The sequence below is a fragment of the Cibotium barometz genome, chromosome 9 (genome assembly GCF_041138505.1).
Source record: "Cibotium barometz isolate CiBa-2024 chromosome 9, ASM4113850v1, whole genome shotgun sequence".
In the NCBI taxonomy this organism is placed as follows: domain Eukaryota; kingdom Viridiplantae; phylum Streptophyta; class Polypodiopsida; order Cyatheales; family Cibotiaceae; genus Cibotium; species Cibotium barometz.
Window position 1 is genome coordinate 31,593,307 of NC_141054.1, and position 24,181 is coordinate 31,617,487.

Consider the following 24,181-nt stretch of genomic DNA (forward strand, 5'->3'; position numbering starts at 1 on the left):
ACTTGTCAAAGCTTCTATGTGGCCACATTCTCGACCAAAGCCACCCACTCTTGAAAGCAAGAGAAAGCCTAAGATTTACTATGCCAAGAGATACACCCAAACTTTACATGAGAAATCATCAATAATAAGCATGAAGTACTTGGCACCACCATGTGTCGTAGTCTACATGGGACAACTACCCAAGGTAGTAGTCTGCATGGGACTGCACAAGTCCATATGTATAAGCTCCAGGATGTCTGTGTTGCTTGCCATGCAAATAAGCTCCAGGATGTCTGTGTGGCTTATTTGCTTGCCATGCAAATAAGCCACACAAGTGGAGTGAGAGGGTTTCAGTTGTAGAAGACCCTTGATCATCTACTACTAAGAAGACATCTGTGCTGAGGACATCTACTAAGAAGACATCTGTGCTAAAGAGAAGCATAGTCAAGTGCTCGTAGAGCGAGCATACCTTAGATGGTAGAAGGCTGGCCACAGGAGAAGAGTTGAGTCTCAAGTTACCCACACAACAGGCCTCAAGATTGAAGCATCGCCAATGCACACCTTCGAAGAGCTAGGCTGAATATCATGCAGAATGGACTTGTTGTGAGTAGTGCACCCAGTGTCAAAACCACTTAATCCATAAGACATGAGGCTGAAGGAACATGTGAGTTTGCAAGAAGCTCCTCAATGGTGATGAAGACAGTCTCCCTGGTGTGGAAGAGGATCTCTAAGATTGACTGGTAAGACGGAGAGATTGATTGGTGGGCTTCTTTGCAGAACCACCTTGTCTCTTCTTCTTGTTTTGTGATAATCAAGCTGAATGGGACCTTTGTGACCACAATAATGGCAAGTAAGATCCCTACTATGAGCAAGATTGCTAGCAAGTTTAGAGTCAACTTTGTTGTTGGGAATCTACATGTTCCCTTAACGTGAATAAGGGTATCGAAAGCACCCTGGCTTGTTTTATTCCTTGTAGCTCTATCCTGAAACATGCCAATAATAATATGCAGATCACGATTAGAGGGAAGAAGTGAAATAGCATCACAAAAAGATGAGAAAGTTTTGGGCAATTTGGCGAGGAGCCGATGAACAGAGTCTTCTAGATGGTAACAAACTCCGTGATGGAATCCATGATGTCGGCATTATCGGAGATCTTCAGGTTGGCAAGTTGATTCTCTAAGGCAATCTTATGAGTAATAAGTTCTCTCTATGATACGTCCTTTGAATAGCATCCCACAATTCTTTTGCGATTTCATCATCATTGTCATCAAATTGATGAGCAATAGATGGTTTAATGTTGAAGATGATGTGAACGCATGTTGCCGAGAATCCTTACCAAGCCACGCATCAATCTCAGCCTGAGGAAAAGTTGTAGTAGGCTCAATGTCAGCCTTGGTAACAATAATACCCTATAGCCGATGATACCAGAGTAAAGTATTCATTTGCAAAGAGCAATCAAGGCACACTTAGGACCACCAGGGCACTTTTTCCCTCACTAGGAGGTTTTTTCCCTCATGCGTATGTACACCCTCTTATCTACTCATTTTGGGGTGTGTACTTCTCTTTTGTATCTGGCACATATTTGTTTATTCTATTCTAGTGAGTTTGTGTGCTTGTAAGCTTCTCTATCTTGTGTGTGTGCATTGTTGCAACCCTAACCCTAATTCTAACAATTGGTATCAAAACTAGCTACCTATACACTTGATCTAGTAGTCTGCCTCCCTTCTCACAACCTTGTTTTTATGTCTCCGATTGAGATACCCTCTTAGCAGAAAGAAGGTATATATTGTAGTGTGCTATATACAAAGTATACATAGATTTTTGGGATACGCGGTGCTGTAGTGTGCTGTATACAAAGTATACATAGATTTTTGGGATATGCGGTGCGTTTCAAGCATCACAAGGTTTCTGTAGACGTATTGGAGAGGCGTCATTTTGGATTGGTTTTGCTCAATTTTGGGTGTTTACGCTGTACATCGGCAAAGATTTGGTGTGCAGTAGCATCTACAGAGTCTTCAACAATATTGACCATCATACTTATTCCCTACTCTGTGTTATTTTTCATACACTTTGCAGGTGATTTAGTTAGTTGGCATCCAATCCGGGGTTGTATTTAGTGAATCCAAATGCCCTTACATTTGATGAGCTGGTTTCAGTACTCTTGCACAAGAAGAGCAGTCTAGGTACAAAACAGATCTGTTATGCGAGTTGGTGACCAAGCTTTTGTTGCCAGTCAAAAAGGCAAAGGTAATGCTTCTTCGCATGGTGGTTATAAGCCAAAATCAGGATCCTTAGGTAAGGATGTAAAGAAAGAAGGTGATAAGCCTAAAAATAAGGGCAAGTGTCAGGGCACTACATAAATGAGTGCAAAAAAGGTTAGAGAAGGAGAAAAAGAAAGAATCGGGCATGGCTGTGGGACTGATGCATCTGCACCAAGTGCAGAGAAGAAGAAATCTGCAAGTTTTGCTCAAGATGATTGGGCATGGACTGTACATTGCAATTATGAGCCTTCTATTCATGATGTATGCATGACAATGGCAGAATTGGATGCTTGGTACTTTGACAGTGGTGCTAGTTTAAAGTGATGAAAGGCACATCTCGTGTGGTGACTCACACAACACACCCATCCGTCAGCTGCATAGGCGGTATTCCTCTAGAGCGGGTGATAGCCATCACCGAAGTTTCCTGGGTGGGCAAATCCTCGCCCATTTCTTCCGGCTCATCTAGAGCCACATGCTCCACCACATTCATCGTGGGCTATTTGTTGGAGGAGGATTCCTTGCCCAGTCCTCGGCTGTTCTCTATCTTCACCTTGTGCCGCTTCCACAGTTTACACTCCAACTTGTGATGGCCCGGAGATTCATAGTAGAAGCAAATCAGCTTTCGTTTCGCCGTTTGTCTATCCTACCCAGAGCCAGCTGCATAATAGTCCACATAAGGTTGGTATACTTCATTTATGGATACCTTGTTCTAAAATTTATAGGGCTTGAACATGCATTAGATGGTTTCACTGGACACAAATTTGTAGAGTCACAATAGGTAACTTCTAGCTTACAAGCCCATCAAAATCATTGGAGTGGCCCCACAAGCTCAAGACAATGTGCTACCCATTCTCTATCTTTGTCATAGTGTTACTTAACTTTTATGATTTGAAAGATCCTACTTATGGCATAAAGTTTAGGCAACTTAATTGACATCATCCTAGATCACCAAGATTGATAGCATAGTATTCCTCATTGGATGGAAGAGACTAGCAAAGACTCTAGTAGGACTCAATTATAGATATATTCCATTACCCATACTGATGAACCAAACACCATCATCCAAGTTTGCACCTCTCTAAAACTAATATCCATTAAATCCACCATATTTTTGCACATTGGAAAAACATATAAAGAGGAAAGGAGCCAATGGTGTTTTTCTGATATACCTTGATTCATTGTTTCAAAGTTAGGTTTCATACACGTTTTGTAAGTCTTGGAACAAGTTTATGAAAAGTTTCATAAAAGTTTCTTTTTTTCCTTGCAATTAATTAGCTACAAGAAATAGTTCAAGTTTGTTTTTTCGGTTTTTTCAAGGTTTTGCTTCAAAACAATTTTTTTCTTAAGGAAAAAAGTTGGTGAGACTTTAATATACATACATATATGTGTGTGTGTGTGTGTGTGTGTGTGTGTGGTTGAAAGTATTATAAAGAAAAAATATTTTAAAATTCATTAGAAAACTACAAAATCATAGAACAAAATACTATAAACTTAGAATGGAAAATTGATAACTTCAAGATTGCAATAGAGAGCTATGTTCCTTGGGTAGAGATAACTTAGATTTTAAAATGCTTAATTGCCATCTTCCCATAAAAAGTGAAGTGCATTACATATATCGCATAACTTGTGAACAATTCCCTTCTCTCTAAGTATCTAAAGAGCCAATGCTAATGGCAAATTACATACCCACATTGATGGTGACCATCCATAATTTGAGTAGAGGCATTGAAGCCCAAAAACCAAACATACTCTAAATCAAAACAATTACTTTCTGAAGGGGAAAAGCTGGTAAGGCTTCAAAAACTTAGCTCTTGTAAGTATGAGTGCATGTACATTTTTTAAAAAGATTGTTCAAACATTTCTTAGCAAAAACGAAAATTCAAGTAATGAAAACCTCTAATGAATTGGATGCTATGTGAGGCTTCTCATAGGGATCAAACTCGTTGAGCTCAGGAGTTTGTTCCTATGCACACCTCAACAGGCATGAGCAAGAACCATAGATTTTAAGGGACTGTAGCTTTTAATTGTATATATGAACAAAAAATGGTTAAGAACCACCACCTTCTGATAACTCTATCTGCCTCACTTGAGTATCACCCTACAACATCAATATCATATAACTGTCTTTACCATGGTAACATACTGAGAATATCCTTGATCATGCTAGCTTAAGTAGTTTCCTCTCAAATCAATATTTAATGGAGTTTATTGTCCCTTTTTTTTTTTTTTTTTTTTGCTGTTAGAGCTCAAAACGGAGGGATGGAAACACAATCAGCACAAATCATGTTCATATGTGAAGGGGTGGTTACCTTACAGGGTATTGCATTTAGCACACACAAGATGATGCACAAACAAGGAGTACATCAAGAGCTGCCCTTAATAGATCATAAAGGAAATCATCGGCATTTCTTTCCTCTTGTTTTTTGTTTTCTTGCGCCGGGGGTGGGGGTGGGGGTGGGGAGCATTAGACACTAGCTCTCTCAATAGGGTGTATACAATTCATGTGTGGCCATCATCAAGCTATTCAGCCTAAATTGATCACCCAATTCTTTGTGAGACTGACATACACTTTTTTCCAAAGCAAGACTAAGATGTCAAGGCAGATTTCAGCTGATGCAATGACTCCTTTTGGAAATCATAAAAGAATCTGCATACATAATCAGCTGCTTCTACTGTACAAGAAGACCCTTCTGTGGGGACTTTCCAACCGACCTCATTATCATTTGTCAAGAGCTTTCCATCCACAACTAGCACCACCTTAACTCTTTTGATTATACTATGCACCTGATCCAAGGAAAAAAATTAAACTTAACACCAATTGAAAAAAGCTCCCTTTGTTTGCATATAAATGCATACAGACATGCATACACAATCCATGCATGCACTCACTCAGACAAATGCGTAAGTGTTATGGCAGATTGGTTAAGTGTTATAGCTCACTGTAGTCAACACGCCAAATTTAGGGTGAAGATTATTCTCATTGGTATAAGTGTTATGGCGCATTGTAGTCAACACGCCAAATCAGAAACCGTTTGGCAAGGCTTGCAGAATGGGAAACAAAGGATGGTGAGGCAGTCAGCGCATTTGCTAATTTGCACATTGATTCTCATATTATGTTTGCACATACATTCCATAATGCATGGGTGATTTTGTAGCAAAATTTTGAAGTCTTTAACACCGGCAGGTTTGCACAGTTGACAACTGCATGGTTTGAAAATGCAGAAAGGGGATAGTGTGGTCATCTACATCGTAAAAAGTAGAGCTGACTTGCAGTCCTTGGTGAGAAATATAGAGATCCTATGGTTTTACTATCGTCCACTCTCTTTCTAGATGCTATGCCAACTTTAAAACAAGCTTCAATCTTATAGCAAGGTTTGCTATGCCTTCCCTCAATGAGCTGATTGGAACGTTGTACCAAGAAGGAACAACCCTTGGAGGCAATTCTTCTTATAACATGATGAGGTATGCTACTCATGTGGTCCTAGTAGAGGTGACTTGTGATATAAACCTTGGCAAAGGGATCAACAACCATGGCGGTAGAGGAAGTAATGCACAAAATACTAACTCGTCATCAGGAGGCAACTAAAGGCAATAAAACCATAGTGCATTAGGATCTGGTTGTGGCCAAAGTTGTGGCTGCAAGAAAGGCAATTGCAATTACTGCAGCAAGTTTGATCACTTTGCAAATGAAGATAGCATATTAAAATCGAAGGCACCAAGGACACCCAGATCGTGAATCTTGTGGTTCGATAAAGGATTAATTAAGTTAATAGTTGAGCGCTCCAAGAGCCGCACTCCCAGTTATGTGGCTCCGTGGACATTAACAAGCTTTTAATGCAAGTGGTATCCAGATTCCAAGAAAGGTTCATGCATACATGCCATATGTGAAACAAAACGTGTTTAATACATAATGCACCATTGTATTGGCCTAAACTATTGGCAAATCACAGGTGATCAATCATGGAGCTATGGAGGATGAAATATCTCCGTGATTGTGGAGTGTGAAGAAGAGAGAGAAGAGAAAGCTTGAGCACACAAATGTACTAAAATGATTTTATACGAAATCGTGCTCCTCTCTTGGGCATCGACAAGAATTTCTCATCTTCTAAAAATTCCTTGGTTTCCCCAAACTTTTATAACCTCTTGAGGTGACCAAGGCGTGATAGAGCTAAGTTTATTCAAATCAGTAAGACAGAAGATGATACAACACTGTAGTATATAACTCTAAAGAACTAAGCTGATTAGCAAAGAAGATAACTTACTGGTGCTTTGTCGTCAAAATGCTGAGATAAATAAAGCTCTTTGCCAGTAGCCACACAAGGAAACCCTGTGTCTGAAGGTCGATAAAACCATCTGCAGCACAAAAAGCATGGTTTTTTAGGCTGTCTTTTAGGTCCTGTTCTAGCAGACCTGGTGGTTACCGTGCTAGAGTGACCAGCATAAAAGCTTTCTATCTGAGCAACATAAGGTTCCTTCTCTTCTTCTGCCTGGGGGTGTATCTGCAAGACAATAAATCCAACATACACTTTCTGTTGTAAGGACTGCATAGTTACTAAAATAATTTTGAGAACCCAACATTTGTGTGTGTGGGTGTGTGTGTGTGTGTGTGCGTGCGTGCACGTACATTATATATATATATATATATATATATGTGTGTGTGTGTGTGTGTGTGTGTATAGTAAATTATATATATATAGAACATATACATATACATATATTTACATACATATAGATATATTTATATATACATATCTATATATACATATATACATATATACACATACATACATACAACATGTATGTATGTATATGTACATTTATATATATAGAACATATACATACATACATACATACATACATACATACATACATACATATATATATATATATATATATATATATATATATATATATATATATATATATATATATTATATTTATGTCTATATAGATATGTGTGTGTGTATACACACACACAGACACACAATGTATATGTACATACATACACACATATGTACATACATACATACATACATACATATACATATACACACACACTTTTTTTTTGTAAAGCTTCATGTCATTAATTACAGGTGGGAAACCTCAAAACGAGGAAAACCCACCAAAAAGACCATATACAAAAGAGACTACTAGAGTGTTCACTATGTTCAGTGTGAACATAGTTAAACATCTAAAAGCAATCTGTAAAAAGAGCATACAGAGATGAGTCAATCTCATGAAGAGAGAGACAGTCATATAAAGATTGCTGAAGAGAGGAACGGAAGAATGAGTAAGCATCCAAATGAGGCCCAGCAAAAACTATCCTGTTGCGAGACTGCCAGGTAGTCCATAAAGCCCAGTAGCGAACCCAATCAAAGAAGACTTTATAGGATCTAAGGGGTGAAGGGAGAAGACCGAAGATCCAAAAGTATTTCCCAAAGGGTGCCTGTCGAAAGCGGGTTCTCAAACGTGCAGCAATCCGATCCAATAAAGTCCTAGTCAGAGGACAACTCCACAAAAGATGAAAGACTGTCTCTCGAGAAGCACCACAACTATGACAAGTTGAAGGTGCCAAAAGTCGCCTAGCCAAGAAAAGGCCGACTGGTAAGACTCCAATCAAGCATCTCCATAAAAAAATTCTACTTTTCAAAGGAAGACTGCATTTCCAAAGAGAATGAAGCCGCTGTTTCCACCAAGCCTGACTTTTATGAAGATGCCAAATCTGATTCGCATGTTCTTGAACCCAAGAGGCAGGCAACAAGAGAAGATATGTCGAATGAACCGAAAGTTTAGCCATTGATAAAGGGCCTCGTGCAGGTTGTTCTCTTCTAAGGCTCCAATCAACCAAACGATCAGAATGATCCAAATCTGCAATTGGTTCAAAAGGAGCAAGAAGCTCTCGAATAAGCTGCCAGATTGATCTATAATGCATCCCTAGACCAAATTTTCTGGTGGCAACCACAAAAGAAAGCACATGGCCACCAGCATCCAAAACATCATCAATAAGATAAACTCCTTTCTTTGAAAGGAAATATGCCTTCCTAGGCTCACGTAGAGCCAAGGATACATCAAAAGCCTTTGACCAATGAATACTCTCAAGGCGAAGCGAAGAGGATTGCGCATTAAGCCCAGGATTCCAAAAAAGATATTGCGTAACCTGTTTCTAGGCAAAAATTAACTTAGATGAAAGAGGGCAGCCGACAATTTTTCCATCGAAATGGCTGAAAATTGCATCCCAATACGTAACAGTCCACTTTCCAAAAGCCGGTGAAGACATATACATACACATATGACCCAACATAATAGCCCATGGCTGGCGCTGTTGTATAAATTCCAGCAGCAAAGTGGATTTACGAGCAAGCACATGAAAATGAATATTCAATATGTTCAAGCCACCATGCATCTTTGGAGAACAAATCTTTGGCATTGACAAAAGACGAAGACCCTTTTTACGATGTTGAGTTTTCCACACAATTGCCATTGCCAGAGACATAAACCGATCTATATCAGCTTTCCTCCACATAATCAATGGAAGAAAGAACTGTATGTAAGCCATTACAATAGCCTGCACTATCCTGAGACGTACATGAAGAGGCCAAGTGGAAAGCTGCCAATAATCAATTTTGCGATTCAATTTTAGCATAACCCATTGAATCATTTGTGAAGATGACAGCTGCCAACCCAAAGGGTAACCCAAATGACGAACGATATGTCCACCAGGAGGTATTCCACCAGGCCACAATACATGATGCCATTGCTGTACGTTAAGCGCAAGCAAGGTAGACTTACGGAAATTCACTTTCAAACCAGTAGCCAGACCAAAAAGTTCCAAAGCCTCCATTGATCTCTGAAGATCTTGTTGCGTATTCTTGGGCATAAAAAAAGAATCATCAGCATAAGCCTGAGCCAGGAAAGTACGCCCAGCAGGAAGCTGTAAGCCATGCAATTCATCAGTGGCTTGCAAAAAATCCAAGTAACAAAGAAAAGGATGCGTGGCAATAGCAAACAACAAGGAACTAAGCGGACAACCCTGGCGAACTGAACGTCCCAATTTCCAAGAATCCGAAAGAGAAGAGCTCAAAATCAAAGAAGCATCACTGTCATTATAGAGCCAATACACAATATTTTGCCACTTCGCACCGAAACCAAGATAACTCATAGTCATAGCTATATAGTCCCAATGCACGGAATCAAAAGCTTTCTCGATATAAAATGCGATGGTTTTGCTCGCTGAAGCTCCCGCCTCCACCCTGCTCTGCGCGCCATCGCTCCCCCCCCCTCCTCGCGGCCTTCGCTTTCCTTCCACCCCCCGCTTGCTCCCCTCTGCTCGCCGCTGCGCCTCCCCCATCCTTCCTCGCTGCTGCGCCGCCCCCCTCTCCTTCTTCGCCGCTACGCCTCCCCCCCTCTTCGCCATTTCGCCCCCCCCCCCTCTTCGCCATTTCGCCCTCCCTCCCCGCTGCCGCCATTTCGCCCCCCCGCCTCTCCGCCTCTTCACGCCCTCCTCCCTTCAGCAGGGCCTCTCCTCCGTTTTTCGCCCCCCCCCCCTTCCTCCTCTGTCGTGCTGATTTTCACCCCTTGGGGGTTTTTGTTTTTTTTCCTCATTGTCATCCGTCCTTCCGCCTCTTGGTGTGCAGCCCGCTTCTTGCAGGTTTTCCGCTTTCGCCTCGCCTTCGCTTGAGCTTCAGACTCTGATGGAGACTCCTCCCGCCTCGCCTCAGAGGGACTCTTCCGCAGCCCCCTCGCCCGCCCCTGAGGTCATCCCCATCAGGCTTTCTCTTTCGCCGGAAGAGGAAGCGAGCCTCACCGCAGAGGTGGAACGCCTTCAGGCTCACTCCACCATCTGCCGTATAGTCGGCACTCGCCCCAGCAGAGGGGAGATCAGGGATCTACTTCAGGCTCGCCTTCTTGCAGATGTGGGCAAGATCCTGGATGTACAGCTCTTGGGCCGGGGACATTATCAGATCGAGTTCGAGGCCGCCCAGAGCGTTGCCAAGGTCCTTGCCATGAGTCCTCTGGATATCAGGGGTGCTCGGGCTTTCTTCAGGCCTTGGCAGCATGGATTTGACCCAGCTGCGGCGGAGCAGGGAGAGCGCCTCTTCCATATTACAGTTTGTTTCCCTGGTCTCCGCCGGGAGTATCTTCCGCTCCTCTCCAGGCTCGGAGCATTGGTGGGCTCGGTTCTTGAGACGGGCCCCTCAGCAGCTTCAGTGGTGGCCAGAGCAGCTGGGCTACCTTCGGTCAGAGTGTTGGTATCTGACATCTCCTCCCTTCCTAAGGTCATTCAGCTACCTAGGATAGGGGGGGGGGTGGATAGATCAGAGAGTGGAGTTCTCGGGGCTCCCGAACCAGTGCTTCATTTGCAGGCAGGTCGGTCATTTGGCCAAGGCCTGCCCTCGCAGGAGACCTCGGCCCTCACCACAGCAGCAGGCCACGGATGGCCCGCCCACAGATTCGGCTCGGCAGGCTGCCTCAGGGACACCTGCTCAGGCCACAGAGACCTCGGAGTGGCAGCCTGGACAGGGGCGCCGTCGAGGGAGACAGCCACAGCAGCACGCCCAGACACCGCTGCAGCAGCAGCCACAGTCTCAGCCTCACTGGGTTCCCGTGAGGAACAGATTTGCTCCCCTTCAAGAGGAGACCCCTGCAGCGACCGAGGACCAGGAGATGCCAGCTCCCCCTCCTTCACCTCCCCCACACCCATCCCCTCCCACCGCCTCGCTTCCACCATCGCCTCCTCCCGCCCCCGCTCCGGTCTCGGCAGCGGCTCCCTCTCCTCCTCCCTCGCCTCCCCCTCCTCCCCCTCCGCCCGCCTCGCCTTCCCGGGAGGTCCTGGCAGTTCCCTGGCGCTCACCTGCAGTCCGGAGGGCGCTGAGCACTGACCTCGCTCGAGCATCACAGAGGAGACCTATGCCGATTAGAGCCTCACGGATTTCATCTATCCGCAGTCGGCTGAGTCGCCTCGGCATTCGACAGCGCTCGGAGGCATTTGATTATACCTTCACACGGCTTTTTGGAGCAGAGGGCCCCCATGAGCCAGCACCCATCCGAGTGCATGTAGTGATACCTCCGGCCCGCGGGGAGGAGGCACTAGACTCAGCGGTGGCCTTCTCGTTCCCTCTATGTGGACCTTGTGACCGGGAGTGGACTCTAGAGCTCGCTCTCAGCACGTTGAAGACTCAGGCAGTTGAGTTTTCTCATCACATGAGCGATTTGGAGGTTACAGATGTGATAGGCCGACTTTGGGAGTTGGCTCATTTTTTCTTGGATCCCGGGAGTGTGGATACATCTGGGATTCGGCATTTGGTCGTGCGCATAGTTGCAGATTTGGCACGCGACCCAGGATATGTGAGTATACACGAGGTTACTATGTCAGAGCAGGAGGCAGTCGCCATGGGTCACAGCCACTGGCGCCTGATCCGGGATTCTTGCAGTACACCGGGTGGGCAGACTCGCAGCCGTTCGGATGGGGACTACTCTCCATCCAAGCCGCTTGCGAAGGCCCGCCGCACGGCTGAGACAGCATCCACCTCAGTAGGACATCCATGAGGATCATCTCATGGAATGTACAGGGCCTTGGCGGAGCACACTTTATACGCTATCGAGGCTGCTTGAGGCAGGAGCTGCAGAGATGCCTGGTTGGTGGCAGTATTGACATTCTGATGATGCAGGAGCACCACTTGGGTGAGAGCAGGATCCGGAGATATGGTTCGGTGATGCCTGGTAGATGGGACACTTTCTGGTCTGCAGGGTTTGGTCCTTTGGGTGGACAGGGAGGAGTATGCATGGTTATTGCAGATGCATGGCGGCAGGCCATTGTGGATCGAGGGATCATTGTGCCTGGTAGAGCACAGTATGTCATTCTGAGGATGCATGACGAGCTATTGGGTGTGCTCAACATCTATGCGCCCAATCATGCTAGTGCCAGAGCAGAGTTCTGGACTCAGGTTACAGATGCATTGCCAGAGGCCGCACATTGGTGTGTTGGGGGAGACTTCAACATGCTTGAGGACCCGGCAGATAGGGTGGGAGGCAGTCATGTTACAGTGCACGGCACGGAGCTTGCAGCTTGGGACCGGTTTTGTATGTCACTGAGGATCACTGATGCATGGCAGCATGGGGCTTTCTCCCGGTCTCAGGACAGTCTTAGTTTCTCTCGGTCGGATCGCCGGCAGGGAGGGACTAATCTATCTCGGATTGATCGCTTTTATGTGGGCGATTGGTTGGGGGAGCGAGGGGGCTCCGTCGGCATTCTTGCTGGCACCTCATTTTCAGATCATGCGCCAGTCATATTGACTTTGGAGGAGGGGACACGGGAGCCCAGCTTGCAGTTGAGGATCCCAGAGAGGGTACTTGCAGACCCCAGTCTCGCTGAGGACATTGAGAGGATCTGGCATGATAGTCAGTGCTCTGACCAGGATGCAGCGGGCCAGTGTGCCCACGGACTCATTGATCTTAGCTCTTTTCTACACGCTGCAGCTTTGACACGACTGGGAGAGATTCGCGAGCGGGAGCAACGGCTGAGACGCAGCCTTGCTTCGCTACAGCGCCTTCAGGAGCAGCAGCCTGCATGTGAGTGGGTGGCGTCCCAGCTGAGCCAGGCACGCCAGGAGGTTAGAGAGGCAGAGGAGCAGAGGCATGAGTTTTACTATCGTCGTCAGGCCTCTCAGTGGACGCAGCTTGGTGATAGAGTGACTGGGGAGTTTTTTGAGATCACTGGACCCCGACATGCGCGAGCAGGGGTTCGCCAGCTTGGTAGACCGGATGGATCGATAGCTACTGAGCTCGGGGAGATCAGAGCCATTGCCACTGCTTTTTATAGTGACTTGCTTTCAGCGGAGCTAGCCACTGAGGATCGAGATGTATGCAGACAGACTGTGTGGGCCCATGTGCAGAGGAGGGTCACAGACCATATGCGCACAGTTCTAGGTGCGCCTCTGTCAGAGATTGAGCTTGCCGAGGCCTTGAGGGTCCTGCCGCGACATAGTTGCCCAGGGGAGGACGGACTGACGCCGGCCTTTTTTATGCGCTATTGGGACCTTTTGGGGCCAGGCCTCCGCAGGGGCTTTCAGCATGTTTTGGACACTGGGGTGATGCCGCAGAGCTTTTCAGAGGGCTTGATCTATCTTATCCCCAAGGGAGAGGGAGTATCAGATGATATTCGGCATTGGAGGCCTATTACGATCCTCAATACTGTCTACAAGGTCTTGGCAAAGGCCTTGAGTTTGAGGATCCAGCCCTTCCCGGGGGAGTTGATTCATGCTACTCAGACAGGATTTGTCAAGGAGCGCAGTATCCTTGACAACATCTTTACTTTCTGGGAGGCGACGGCCCGAGCTAGGTTTCTTGGCGAGGACTTGGTCGTGATGCTTCTCGATTTTGAGAAGGCATACGATAGAGTTGATTGGGGATTCTTAGAGGGCACTATGCTACGCCTGGGCTTTGAGCCAGGATGGATCAGAGGGGTGGCAGCTTTGTATTCCACAGCTCGCAGCCAGGTGCTGATTGCAGGAGGTCGGGGGCCGAGTTTTGAGCTGACCAGATCAGTCCGTCAGGGGTGTCCTCTCGCCCCTTTCCTTTTTCTCTTCTTTGCGGAGGCTATGAGTATGTATTTGACGGCAGAGGAGGTTGGTTTGAGAGGACTTCAGCTCCCAGTCCGGGGGGAGGATTTGCTTGATGCTGAGTTTGCAGACGACACGGGCTTATTTTTGCATGGCCAAGAGGCCAATCTTATTCGGGCAGAGCAGTCGCTCCAGGTTTTTAGTGCAGCATCGGGAGCATTGATCAATTGGCGCAAGACAGTGGCCTTTTGGATCAGTAGTGCTCCCACTCCGGCATGGAGTCCGGACCCCGGTTTTAGATGGATTCCTCCCGGCACAGCAGTGCGGTATTTGGGATGCCAGATTGGCCTCGATTTGTCACCAAAGCAGCAGATTGCCCCGCTTCTTCTGAGCATTCGGAAGAAGCTATTGTATTGGAGTACAGCTCGACTATCCTTGGCTGGGAGGGTGGTGGTGGCAAATCAGGTGCTGTTAGCGACTATGTGGTACATTACGTCTTGCTGGATTTTCTCGAGCTCTTGCATCAGTCAGGTACAGAGGCTGATCAGGACCTTTCTGTGGTCTGGGCGGGACGGTCAGCCAGCTCGGGCAAAGGTTGCATGAGCAGTTATTACACTTCCGCTGGCTCAGGGCGGTTTGGGCATTATAGATCCAGTCGATCAGAGTAGAGCCTTATTGGGGAAGCTTATTGTTCGGGGGTTGCTTCCAGGCGCTGAGCCTTGGAAAGAGCTCCTCTTGCAGCGACTGCAGGCCTGGGCGCCTCCTGCAGGGGGTACTTGGGCACCAGAGATTCGCTGGATCTTCATCGAGATGAGGAGGACAGGCCTCAGTAGAGGATGGGAGGACAGATTTGCTTTGAGTATCCTGAGAGCTTGGGAGCTGCTGAGACCGGGGCTCTCTCAGCGGCCTCCTTCTTGTGTTGAGGAGCGGGCCAGGCAGCCGCTCATCTGGAGCCCAGCGGTTCGTACAGAGCAGGGTCATATGCTGGGTTCTCGGCCTCGTCTAGCCTGGGGACCTTTAGCGGCAGGCCCAGCTCGTAGTTTTGGAGACTGGCAGGCTTTCTGCAGTCTACCAGAGGAGACCCAGGTGGCGAGGCTGAGTCACTTCAGAGGGGGGTTGATTATGAGGGATGATATTCAGGAGGCACTTACAGAGGAGTGGTTCACACCTCTCGAGCCAGTGGCCCCACGGTGGATGGGAGCCTTTACACAGTTGGAGATTCTGATTGCTGTCAGAGCTAGCACTGAGGATGGCAGATGCCTCTATTATGAGATTCAGGATGAGGGCAGACTCCAGAGAGTGGAGGTGGAGTCGCCTCTGGTTGCAGAGTGCACCTTTCAGAGGATTCGGGTAGTGGCTGCCGCTTCTCGGAAGTGGCACATTGACCCCGACCCTGCTGACGTGCTCCCGGATTGGCGCATATGGGCATATGCAGCGCGCCCCTTGGCCCGGCTACAGTGGGACCCCGGAGAGTACGAGTGGCATGATCCTTATGCATCCCTTGAGGCCACAGAGATCACATTTTTCCAGTATACTGTTCGGCTGGGACGGCATATTTTGACGACGAGGAGGACGGTTTCTCCAGCGGCAGCGGGGCATTGGCGATTGCAAGGACTATCACAGGAGTTCCTGGAGGATTTCTGGGCTCGGCTCTGGGCTAGTCGACAGGCCCGCAGGATCTCGGCTTTTCAGTGGCTGGTCGCCCACCACAGGGGCTCAGCAGTTGGCACTTGGCTTGTTTACAGCGGTCTTCCGGCGGCCTGCGGCGGCAGATGCGGCCACCCTATGGAGACACAGAGACATTGCCTTTGGGACTGCCCTCAGGCACAGCAGATTTGGCTGCGGATGCTGCGTATTCTAGCTCCCCTCTCTCCAGAGGGTATGTTTACGTGGGGTGCCGCGGCTTGGTCGACTTCGTCAAGGCCTGCTATGGGCTATGAGATGGAGCAGGGCAGTCAGGCCATCAGATTTATTAGGGGCCAGCCTCGCCTGGTTCCGGCACCGGATTTCTCGTCCGCCAGCTGGACACAGGAGAGGGATTTACGATGGGAGCTCCTCAGCAGCCTCACCATCTGGTTCACCTGGAGGGCCCGGTGCTTTACGGCCTTTGAGGGGAGATTAGAGCCACCAGCAGAGACTGTTCGGGGGATTTGGCAGGAGTTGATCCACACCCTGCGTGGACAGTACGACCGCATCCGGGGAGACTCGGATGAGGCGATCTTACGGCGCCAGGCCTTTCATACCACTTGGCGCTGCGGCCCGTTCTACACCCTACACACGGGTTCCCCCCGTTGGCACTACAGGCCACCTGTTTGGCTCTTTCCCCCCCCATTGTATGATTTAGCCGCTCAGTCCTTTAGACTGATGCTTGTACTTTGCAGCACCTAGGGAGAGTCTCCCGGGCTGCCATGATGTATTCACTGCTCTTCTCTATGTTAGGAGCAGGAGAGATCTCTTTTGTAGCCCTACGGGCGTTTTTTACATAACTAATGAAAGGATCTTTTCTCGGAAAAAAAAAAGCTTTCTCGATATCAACCTGCAAAATGAGTACATCCTGCTTAGTGTATTTGGCATATTCAATGGCAATATAAGCATTAGCCAAATTATCATTGATTTGCCTCCGAGGCACAAAACCATATTGCGCAGGATGCAAACCATCATGTAAAAATCCTTTAATACGATTTGCCAACATCTTAGTCAGAAGCTTATAGATGACCGGCATAAGAGTAATGGGCCTCCAATCAGAAAAAGCTTCACAAAGATCCCGTTTAGGAAAAAGCTTAACCAATCCTTCTTTCCAAGAAGATGGTAGTACATCATTTGCCCAAGCTTCATTGATCATATACAGCAATGATTGTCCCAGCTGAGGCCAAAAAGCATGGAAAAATTCCACTGTCAATCCATCCCATCCGGGAGATTTCCATCGACCCATTAAACGTAAAGCATCTTTAAGTTCAATATCAGTGAACGAAGACTCTAATTCCAAAGCATCCTGTGGAGAAATAATGGGCCGAACATGATGCAATAAAGCATAACGAGCATTAAATATGTCAGGTGAAGTAGTTGGCGGTTTAGCAAAAAGAGCTGCAAAATGCTAACTAGCAATATACGAGAGCTCCGACAAAGAATGAGTCCATTGACCATCAGATTTTTTCACCCTTCTGATGCATTCCTTTTGTCTTGAAGCATGTAGATTTTTGAAAAAATCTTTGGAAGAGCAACCCTTATCTATGATAGCTCGATGTCGCGAACGTGTCAACCATTTTTGCAATTTTCTCTGATCATTTAGCATGAGGAAATGCTTAGCCTGCATTAAAGATTCTTGTTCATTGGTATTTAAAACCCGAAACTGAGCAAGATCAGCCATAGATTGACATGTTTCTTTAGCCTGCAAGATCCGATCCCGCAAGTTGGCCATGTAATAACGACCATAATCACAGATCACAGCCTGCATGCGCTGAACAAATTGAAACCAAGCAATGTCAATGTCCTCATGCATTTGAAGGGGCAAAGGCTCAATGGCTTGCAAAACCATTTCCTTGAAATCAGCATGCACAAGATAACTGTTGTTTAAAAGCAACAGCCTATGTTTCTGAAGAATAGAAACATCTTGTGGCATATCAAAATAAAGGCCTAACCATAAAGGAGAATGATCAGAGAGTAACATGGAACGATCAATCCATAGCTTGCAAACAAAATCATCGTATTGGTCTGCATGTAACAAGTACCAGCGATCCAGACGTGTCCAGATATGTGGAAAAGCATTGTGATTAAAAGTAAACCCTTGAAGATGAGGGAATACATGCTGCCATAGGTCCAAAATATTTCAGGAAGAGAGCAAATCATTCCATGTTTTGCGTTCAGCTCCAAGCATATGAGTTCTTCTAGTGGAATTAAATTCAGGAGATGGAGCATTATTAAAGTCTCCACAAAGGAATGCATTATGGAGCCAGGGATAAGCCAACATTTGCGACCATATATTTGCCCTGTTAGCCGAGCTTTGTGGCGCATAAACTGCTGCAAATTCATAAATTTGTCCATACAATGAACATTGAATGACCATCCATCTGCCAGCAGAATCATTGTAGGCCAACATTGGTTGCAGATCATGCTTAACAAGCATAAAAACTCCCGAGTAATGCTGAGTGCCCGCATAAAATATATCATAACCAGCAAAGTGACCTGATTGACCTACTAAGGTATGCTGATTGTGTTCTTGCACACACACCAGATGAGGTTGCATTTTATGTACATAGTGCCAAAACAACCTAAATTTACTAGGATCACAAAGTCCTCTAATATTGTACGAAAGACATTTTATTGGAGCATCAAACATCAAATCTGTACAAAGGTATATACAGTGAACAACCAGCAAAATCAATGCTGCATAACAACAACTGAATTAGGGAGAGAGCCCTTGCCCTGAATCAAGAGAGACTCATGCATATTCGTATCAACACACATATCCAAAGCATTTACATCGGCATCCATACTCGAGGAAGCACCTCGAACTACATCCGACCATATTCTAGAAAGCATAGTCGATGAAGTGGAAGACTGTGCAATAGTGGCAGATGCAGTCCAATTACGTGAAGGAATGGGAGCACGACGAACCATAGTAGCTTTTTTCGGAGTTTTCCATTCAGCCGAAGATATTTTATCTTTTCCTTTATCCTTAGGTTGATTAGGCACGGCCAAAGAAGAAACAACTTGTGGAATAACTTTAGCTTTTCCTTTCTCTTTCTCCTTTTGAGTATTTCGAGTGGCTTGATTTGTTGGTATCTCCTTAACTTGAGTTGGCTGCACATTCGCTGAAATGGGAGGTACAGCAGATAACGGCGGAGGATGCAACAGAGAAGGACATTCAGAAGCCATATGCCCAAACTTATGACAAGTGAAACAAGCACCTGCAAAGACTCCCCAATTTAATTTGAAGTAACGTGCACCCATGCCACGCACATTTTCTACTTCAACAGCAATTGCAGGTGGTTGCTCATGGTCCGTATCCCACAAGATGCAAAATCTGTTTTTGTTTCCTGTAGGACGAGGCGCACAAACCACTTTGCCCAGAGTGGCTGCTATACCTGGCAAATGTTTCCTCAAATATTCCGGAAAATCCACGACCTCGACCCAAACAGGACAACGATGCCTAATCAAGGACTGATAGTCCTTGGTCGGGGACCAAGGTAACACATGTACCAACTGTACACCAAACATAAGGGGAGAAGTTTCAAGCATTTGCTGCTTATATTGACCATCAGACAGTAATACATCATAAAAACCCCTTGCTGCAAAGTGAACTCCATCTACAAAGGGTCCACCTAGAATGGACTGAATCCATTGAGCTACTTCTTGCGCAGAAGGCATTTTGCCCGGAAAGAAGAGAATAATCCCTTTCTCTGAGTATCTACGCAGAGGAGACACAATCGTCGGCAATTTAATCTTATAACTGAAAGAAGGAGGCAGGTCCTTCCATTTGACACGACTGTCTACAAAGTCCTCACATAAAGCCTCATATACAAACTGTGCATCCGACGAATCTTGCTTAATCATGGTGACAGATTCAATTGCAGCATGCTGCCTCTTGTTACTGTCTGCAGCATTATCCCGGCAAGCATAGGTCACAACAGTCTCAGACATAATTGCAAGAGTAAAGTCTGTACAACACTGCTAAACAACTTTTTATTTATTTATGAAAGCTGTATGCTGTATACAGGAGCCTAAAAAATTTCTGCTGATGCGAATCAAAAAGAAGCTCTATTTACTGGAATGCTGAAACTGACTTCTGCTGATGCGAATGAAGAAAAGCTCTGTACACTGGAATTCTGAAACTGACTTCGAACTCTAGAAAATCTGCAGATGCGAACTGAACCTGAAAAGGAAGGCGAAACTGCACGGGGAGAGAGGATGGCGTGCGAAGAACTGACAAGATGAAGCGCGCGCGCACACACACACAGCCGCACACACACACACACTCCTACAGACGCACACAGGTCGCGGAAGAGAGGAAAAGGGGCTGATAGACGATAAGAAGACAGTGTAACTGTGCGCATAGAGGGGACCCCAGAAGGTCGCGATGAGGGCTGTAGGGGCGACACAATCCAGGAAGCAGGCCCGATACAGTCCAGGATCCACGCGCCTCACCACACGTGCACACACAGAAGGGGGCGAGCAGGTCGAGCAGAGCAGCAGGCGAGCAGGTCGAGACATACACACACACACACACACACATATATATGTATACATACATACATATATACAAGGAAAATTGGGAAAAATCAAATGAGATTAGGAAAAGGGAAACGGAAACGGCTCCTCACGAGAAATGGAGTTTTTGCAACTTTTGCCTAGGAAATAGTCATTTCTATGATATATATAAACAGACGTTTCTTATTACTATGATACACACACGATCTGGCAATCTGGAGCTATGCTTGATTCTTGGAAAGTGGGGGTGATTCGGTTGTGGCCAAAGGTGCCTTGTCCCTTTGCTTTAAAACATTAGAGGCCTATCTCGTTGATGGGTTGCATGTATAAGGTTTTCTCTGAAGTCTTGGCAAACAGATTGTACAAGTTTCTGCCATACTTCATACACCCTGATGCCTTTCGAGACCAAGGAAGTAAGGGCAAGAAATAAGAAAGCATAGCTAGCATAATGACCTGTGCCACTTTCAGCCGGGTGTGAAACAGCCATGCCTGAGACATCCAGTACACAAAATTATCCCCAATACGGCCTGAGATCCATTCACACACACAACACATACATACATACATATATATACATACACACTTTTTTTTGTGAAATCCGTTGTTTCGTTATAATTAAAATGTACATGCATGGCTGTTTCAGAGTGGGACAGCCAGTATCAAAAAGCTAAAAACAGTGGTAAAACACTTCTAGCTGAGGCAAGGAAAGCTGTCCAAGCATCTTGAAGAGACTAAAGCAAAGAACAACGAAAATAAGCATAAACATCCACCAAGGTATGTTGAAATAACTGGGTGTTCCGTGCATGATATACGGTCCACACAGCCCAGTAATGGCACCAGGAGAAGAACTGAGCATAATCAGGGAGGGAAGCAAATCTACCAAAGAGCCAGAAATGCCTACCAAAAGTGAGGTTGGGAAAACGAGCATGGAGCAGAGCTGTCAAACGAGCAAAAAAATCACAAACATTAGGACAGGCCCATAAAAGATGCAGTACAGTCTCACGTGGATGCGAACAAGTCGGACAAACTGATGAAACAATCCGCCTGGCAACCAACAGAGAACCCACTGGGAGTGCACCCACCAAACACCGCCAAAGGAAAACCTGCTGCTTGAAAGGAAGTTTACTTTTCCAGATGCAATCAAGACAAGTCTTCCACCATGCAAGAGACTTGTCCAAGCACCATAGCCGATTACAATGCTCTTGAATCCATGGCTGCGGGGAAGAATGCGATAGGCATTTTTAGCTGTCAGATCCACAAAAGAGGAGGAGGAATAACCTGGGAGCCCACGATCAAACCTCCAATCTAGGAGTGGCAGAGTAGAGAACAATGGCGGAACCGGCTGAAACGTCTACAACATAGCAATAATAGCATGCCAAACAAGCCGATGGTGCATACCCAAATGATGACACCTCCTAGCTGGAGGGAAAGAGAGGGTGCAGCCCCTTTCATCGATCACATCAGCCACGGTACAAATTCCCTTGCAATGAAGAAAATAAGCCTTTCGTGGTTGAGAAAGGGCTAATGGGCAATCAAAAACACGGCTCCAATGTATGCTTTGCTGGCAAAGGACGCCATAATGATAGACTGAACAATCCAAAGGCGAACATGAAGCGGCCAAGTAGAAAGTTTCCAATAATCAAGCTTATGAAGCACCCATAGCCTTTCTTGTGCCAAAGAAATATGCCATCCAATGGGATACCCCAAATGCCAAATAAATATGCCATCCAATGGGATACCCCAAATGCCGCACCATCTGATTTGGAGGAATCAAAAGACCCGGCCACAACAATTTATGCCAGTCACACCCCTTCAAGGCCAAGAGCTTGGATTTGTCAAAATTTACTTTTAAACCCGCAGCTGCCAGATCATATAGGTCAAGGGCATGCATAATCTGTTGAAGATCTGATTCAGAGTTTTGTAAAAAGAAAAAAGAGTCATCGGCATATGCTTGACTAATAAAAGGAGAACTCCCAGGAATGTTAATGCCATGTAAATGTTGCGCTTAAACTAGGGCATCCATGTGTAATAGCAGGGGATGAGTGGCAATAGCATATAACAAAGCACTCAATGGACAGCCTTGTCTCATAGAGTGGCCTAAGGACCAAGAGGAGGAAAGGGCATCAGCCAATAGGCAACGCGTAGTGCCATTATATATATATACACACACACAGACACACACATGTATACAAATACATACATACATACATACATACATACATATATATACATACATACATACATACATATCTATACACACACACATATATATATATATGTATATATGTAGCAGATTCTAAGAGAGAGCCTAGATTTGCTCCCATTATTCGAAGTGGATGTGGAGAACAGATCGTCCTAAGGTATGATCAAGAAATCCTATATATAAATACATGCATACATGTATATATACAAATAAACATTATACAAACATACAAACACACACACATACACTTTTTTTGTGCAAACCACTATTTCATTATAAATGCAATGTACATTCATAGCTGCCCCAACATGGAGCAGCTACTATGGAAAACTAGAAACAGTGATAAAACACTTCCAACTAGGCGGTGGAAAGGTCTCCAAGAAAGTGGGCATCTTGGAGAGATTGGAGCAAGGAGAATCTGAAAAAGGTGAAGACATCCACCGAAGTGTGCCCAAACAACAGAGTGTTGCGGGCATGGTATAAACTCCATTAAGGCCCAATAATGACACCACAAAAAAAAGAGAGCATAATCGGGGGTAGAGGGATATCTACCAAAAAGCCAAAAGTGCCTGCCAAAGGAAAGGCTGGGAAACTGGGCATGGAGAAGAGTTGTCAAACGAGCCAAGAAATCTCGAGCGCTAGGACAAGCCCACATTAGATGTAGGACCGTCTCGCATGGATGCGAACAAGTAGGGCAAACCGAGGAGACAATACGTCGAGCAGCCAAAAGGACACCCACTGGAAGGGCCACCACCAGACATCGCCACAGAAAGACCCGTTGCTTGAGGGGAAGCTTACTTTTCCATATACGATGAAGATATGTTTTCCACCACCCAAACGGACTATCTAAATGCCAGAAACGATTGCCGTGCTCTCGAATCCACGGTTGCGGAAGAAGAAGACGGTAGGCTTTTTTGGCAAACAAATCAACAAAAGAGAAACTAGAATAACTTGGTAGCCCCCGATCAAACGTCCAATCCAACAATGGAAGAGGAGAAAACAAGCGAGGCACCAGCTGGAAAGGCTGTAGCAACTCAGCGATAGCATGCCATATAGGCCGGTGATGCATCCCCAGATGAAACCGTGTCTGGCCTGTGGAAAAGAGAGTGTCCAGCCACTGTCATCCACTACATTATCCACCATAGAAATGCCCAAGCAATATAAGCCTTACAAGGCTGAAAAACTGCCAAAGGGGAATCAAAGACCTGACTCCAGTGTAGACTCTGCTGACAAAGCGAGTTGCCCGGATCCGGAGAGCGGCCAGACCAAGATAAATCACACATTGTTAGACACCTTCTTGCTGGCTTCATGTTTGGTGTCCTACTTTAGCCTCTAGGGCTGACCATGTTAGCTATAGGGGCTGGTCACACCTCACATATGTTTTCCCATATTATTCCCCATTTTATGGAGTCTTGGGCTTTTTTCCCTAGTCGGCTGCCTTCATGTGGGCATATATATAGCTGGCTTGCCTCCCTCAATCTTCACTGCTTGCTTAGCATTGTTTGCTGCAGTCCCTCACATACGAGGCTTTCTCCCCTCTTGCTCGGGACATGTATTCCTTTTGATGATGATATTATGAGCAAGTTCTCACCTGTGTTTCCTCTCCAGCTCTCTCTCTCTCTCACTCTCTCTCCTGTGTTTCCACTCTCCCTTCTGCCGCTGCACATTCTATCATGGTATCAAAGCGCCGGTGATCTACAGTGTTGGATGCTCCCTCCTCTTCCTCCTGGTTGCGTTTTTCTTAGATGGACAGATCTGCGTTTTTTTTTCTCAGAGTTGCTGCTGGTCGAGGCGTCTTCTCCATTGCAGCTATTGGTCATCCTTTACACGTTTTGATCCCTGAGATTCACCTGTTTGCTCTCTGTTTTCAGGGCTGCAGCACCTAGAGTGCTGCGTTTTTCTACAGGTGGTTTCTACAAGCAGTTTGTCAGCGTTTTCTTCAGCATCTACCCCCCCATAGTGCTGGCCGCCTG

The 24,181-nt window shown here is 46.0% G+C and overlaps 1 protein-coding gene across 2 annotated transcripts in view; it reads right to left on the bottom strand.

Annotated features, from left to right (window-relative positions):
- Positions 1–4,602: 4,602 nt before the first annotated feature.
- Positions 4,603–24,181, bottom strand: part of LOC147635465 (uncharacterized) — a 95,617-nt gene continuing 76,038 nt past the window's right edge. For both annotated transcript variants that reach the window (XM_086802748.1, XM_086802747.1), the window contains 2 exons: positions 6,503–6,739; positions 4,603–5,024 (listed from right to left, as the gene is read on the bottom strand). In XM_086802748.1, coding sequence (XP_086658874.1) covers positions 4,827–5,024; positions 6,503–6,739 — 435 coding nt within the window. In that variant the 3' untranslated portion in view covers positions 4,603–4,826. The remainder of the gene's footprint in view (positions 5,025–6,502; positions 6,740–24,181) is intronic.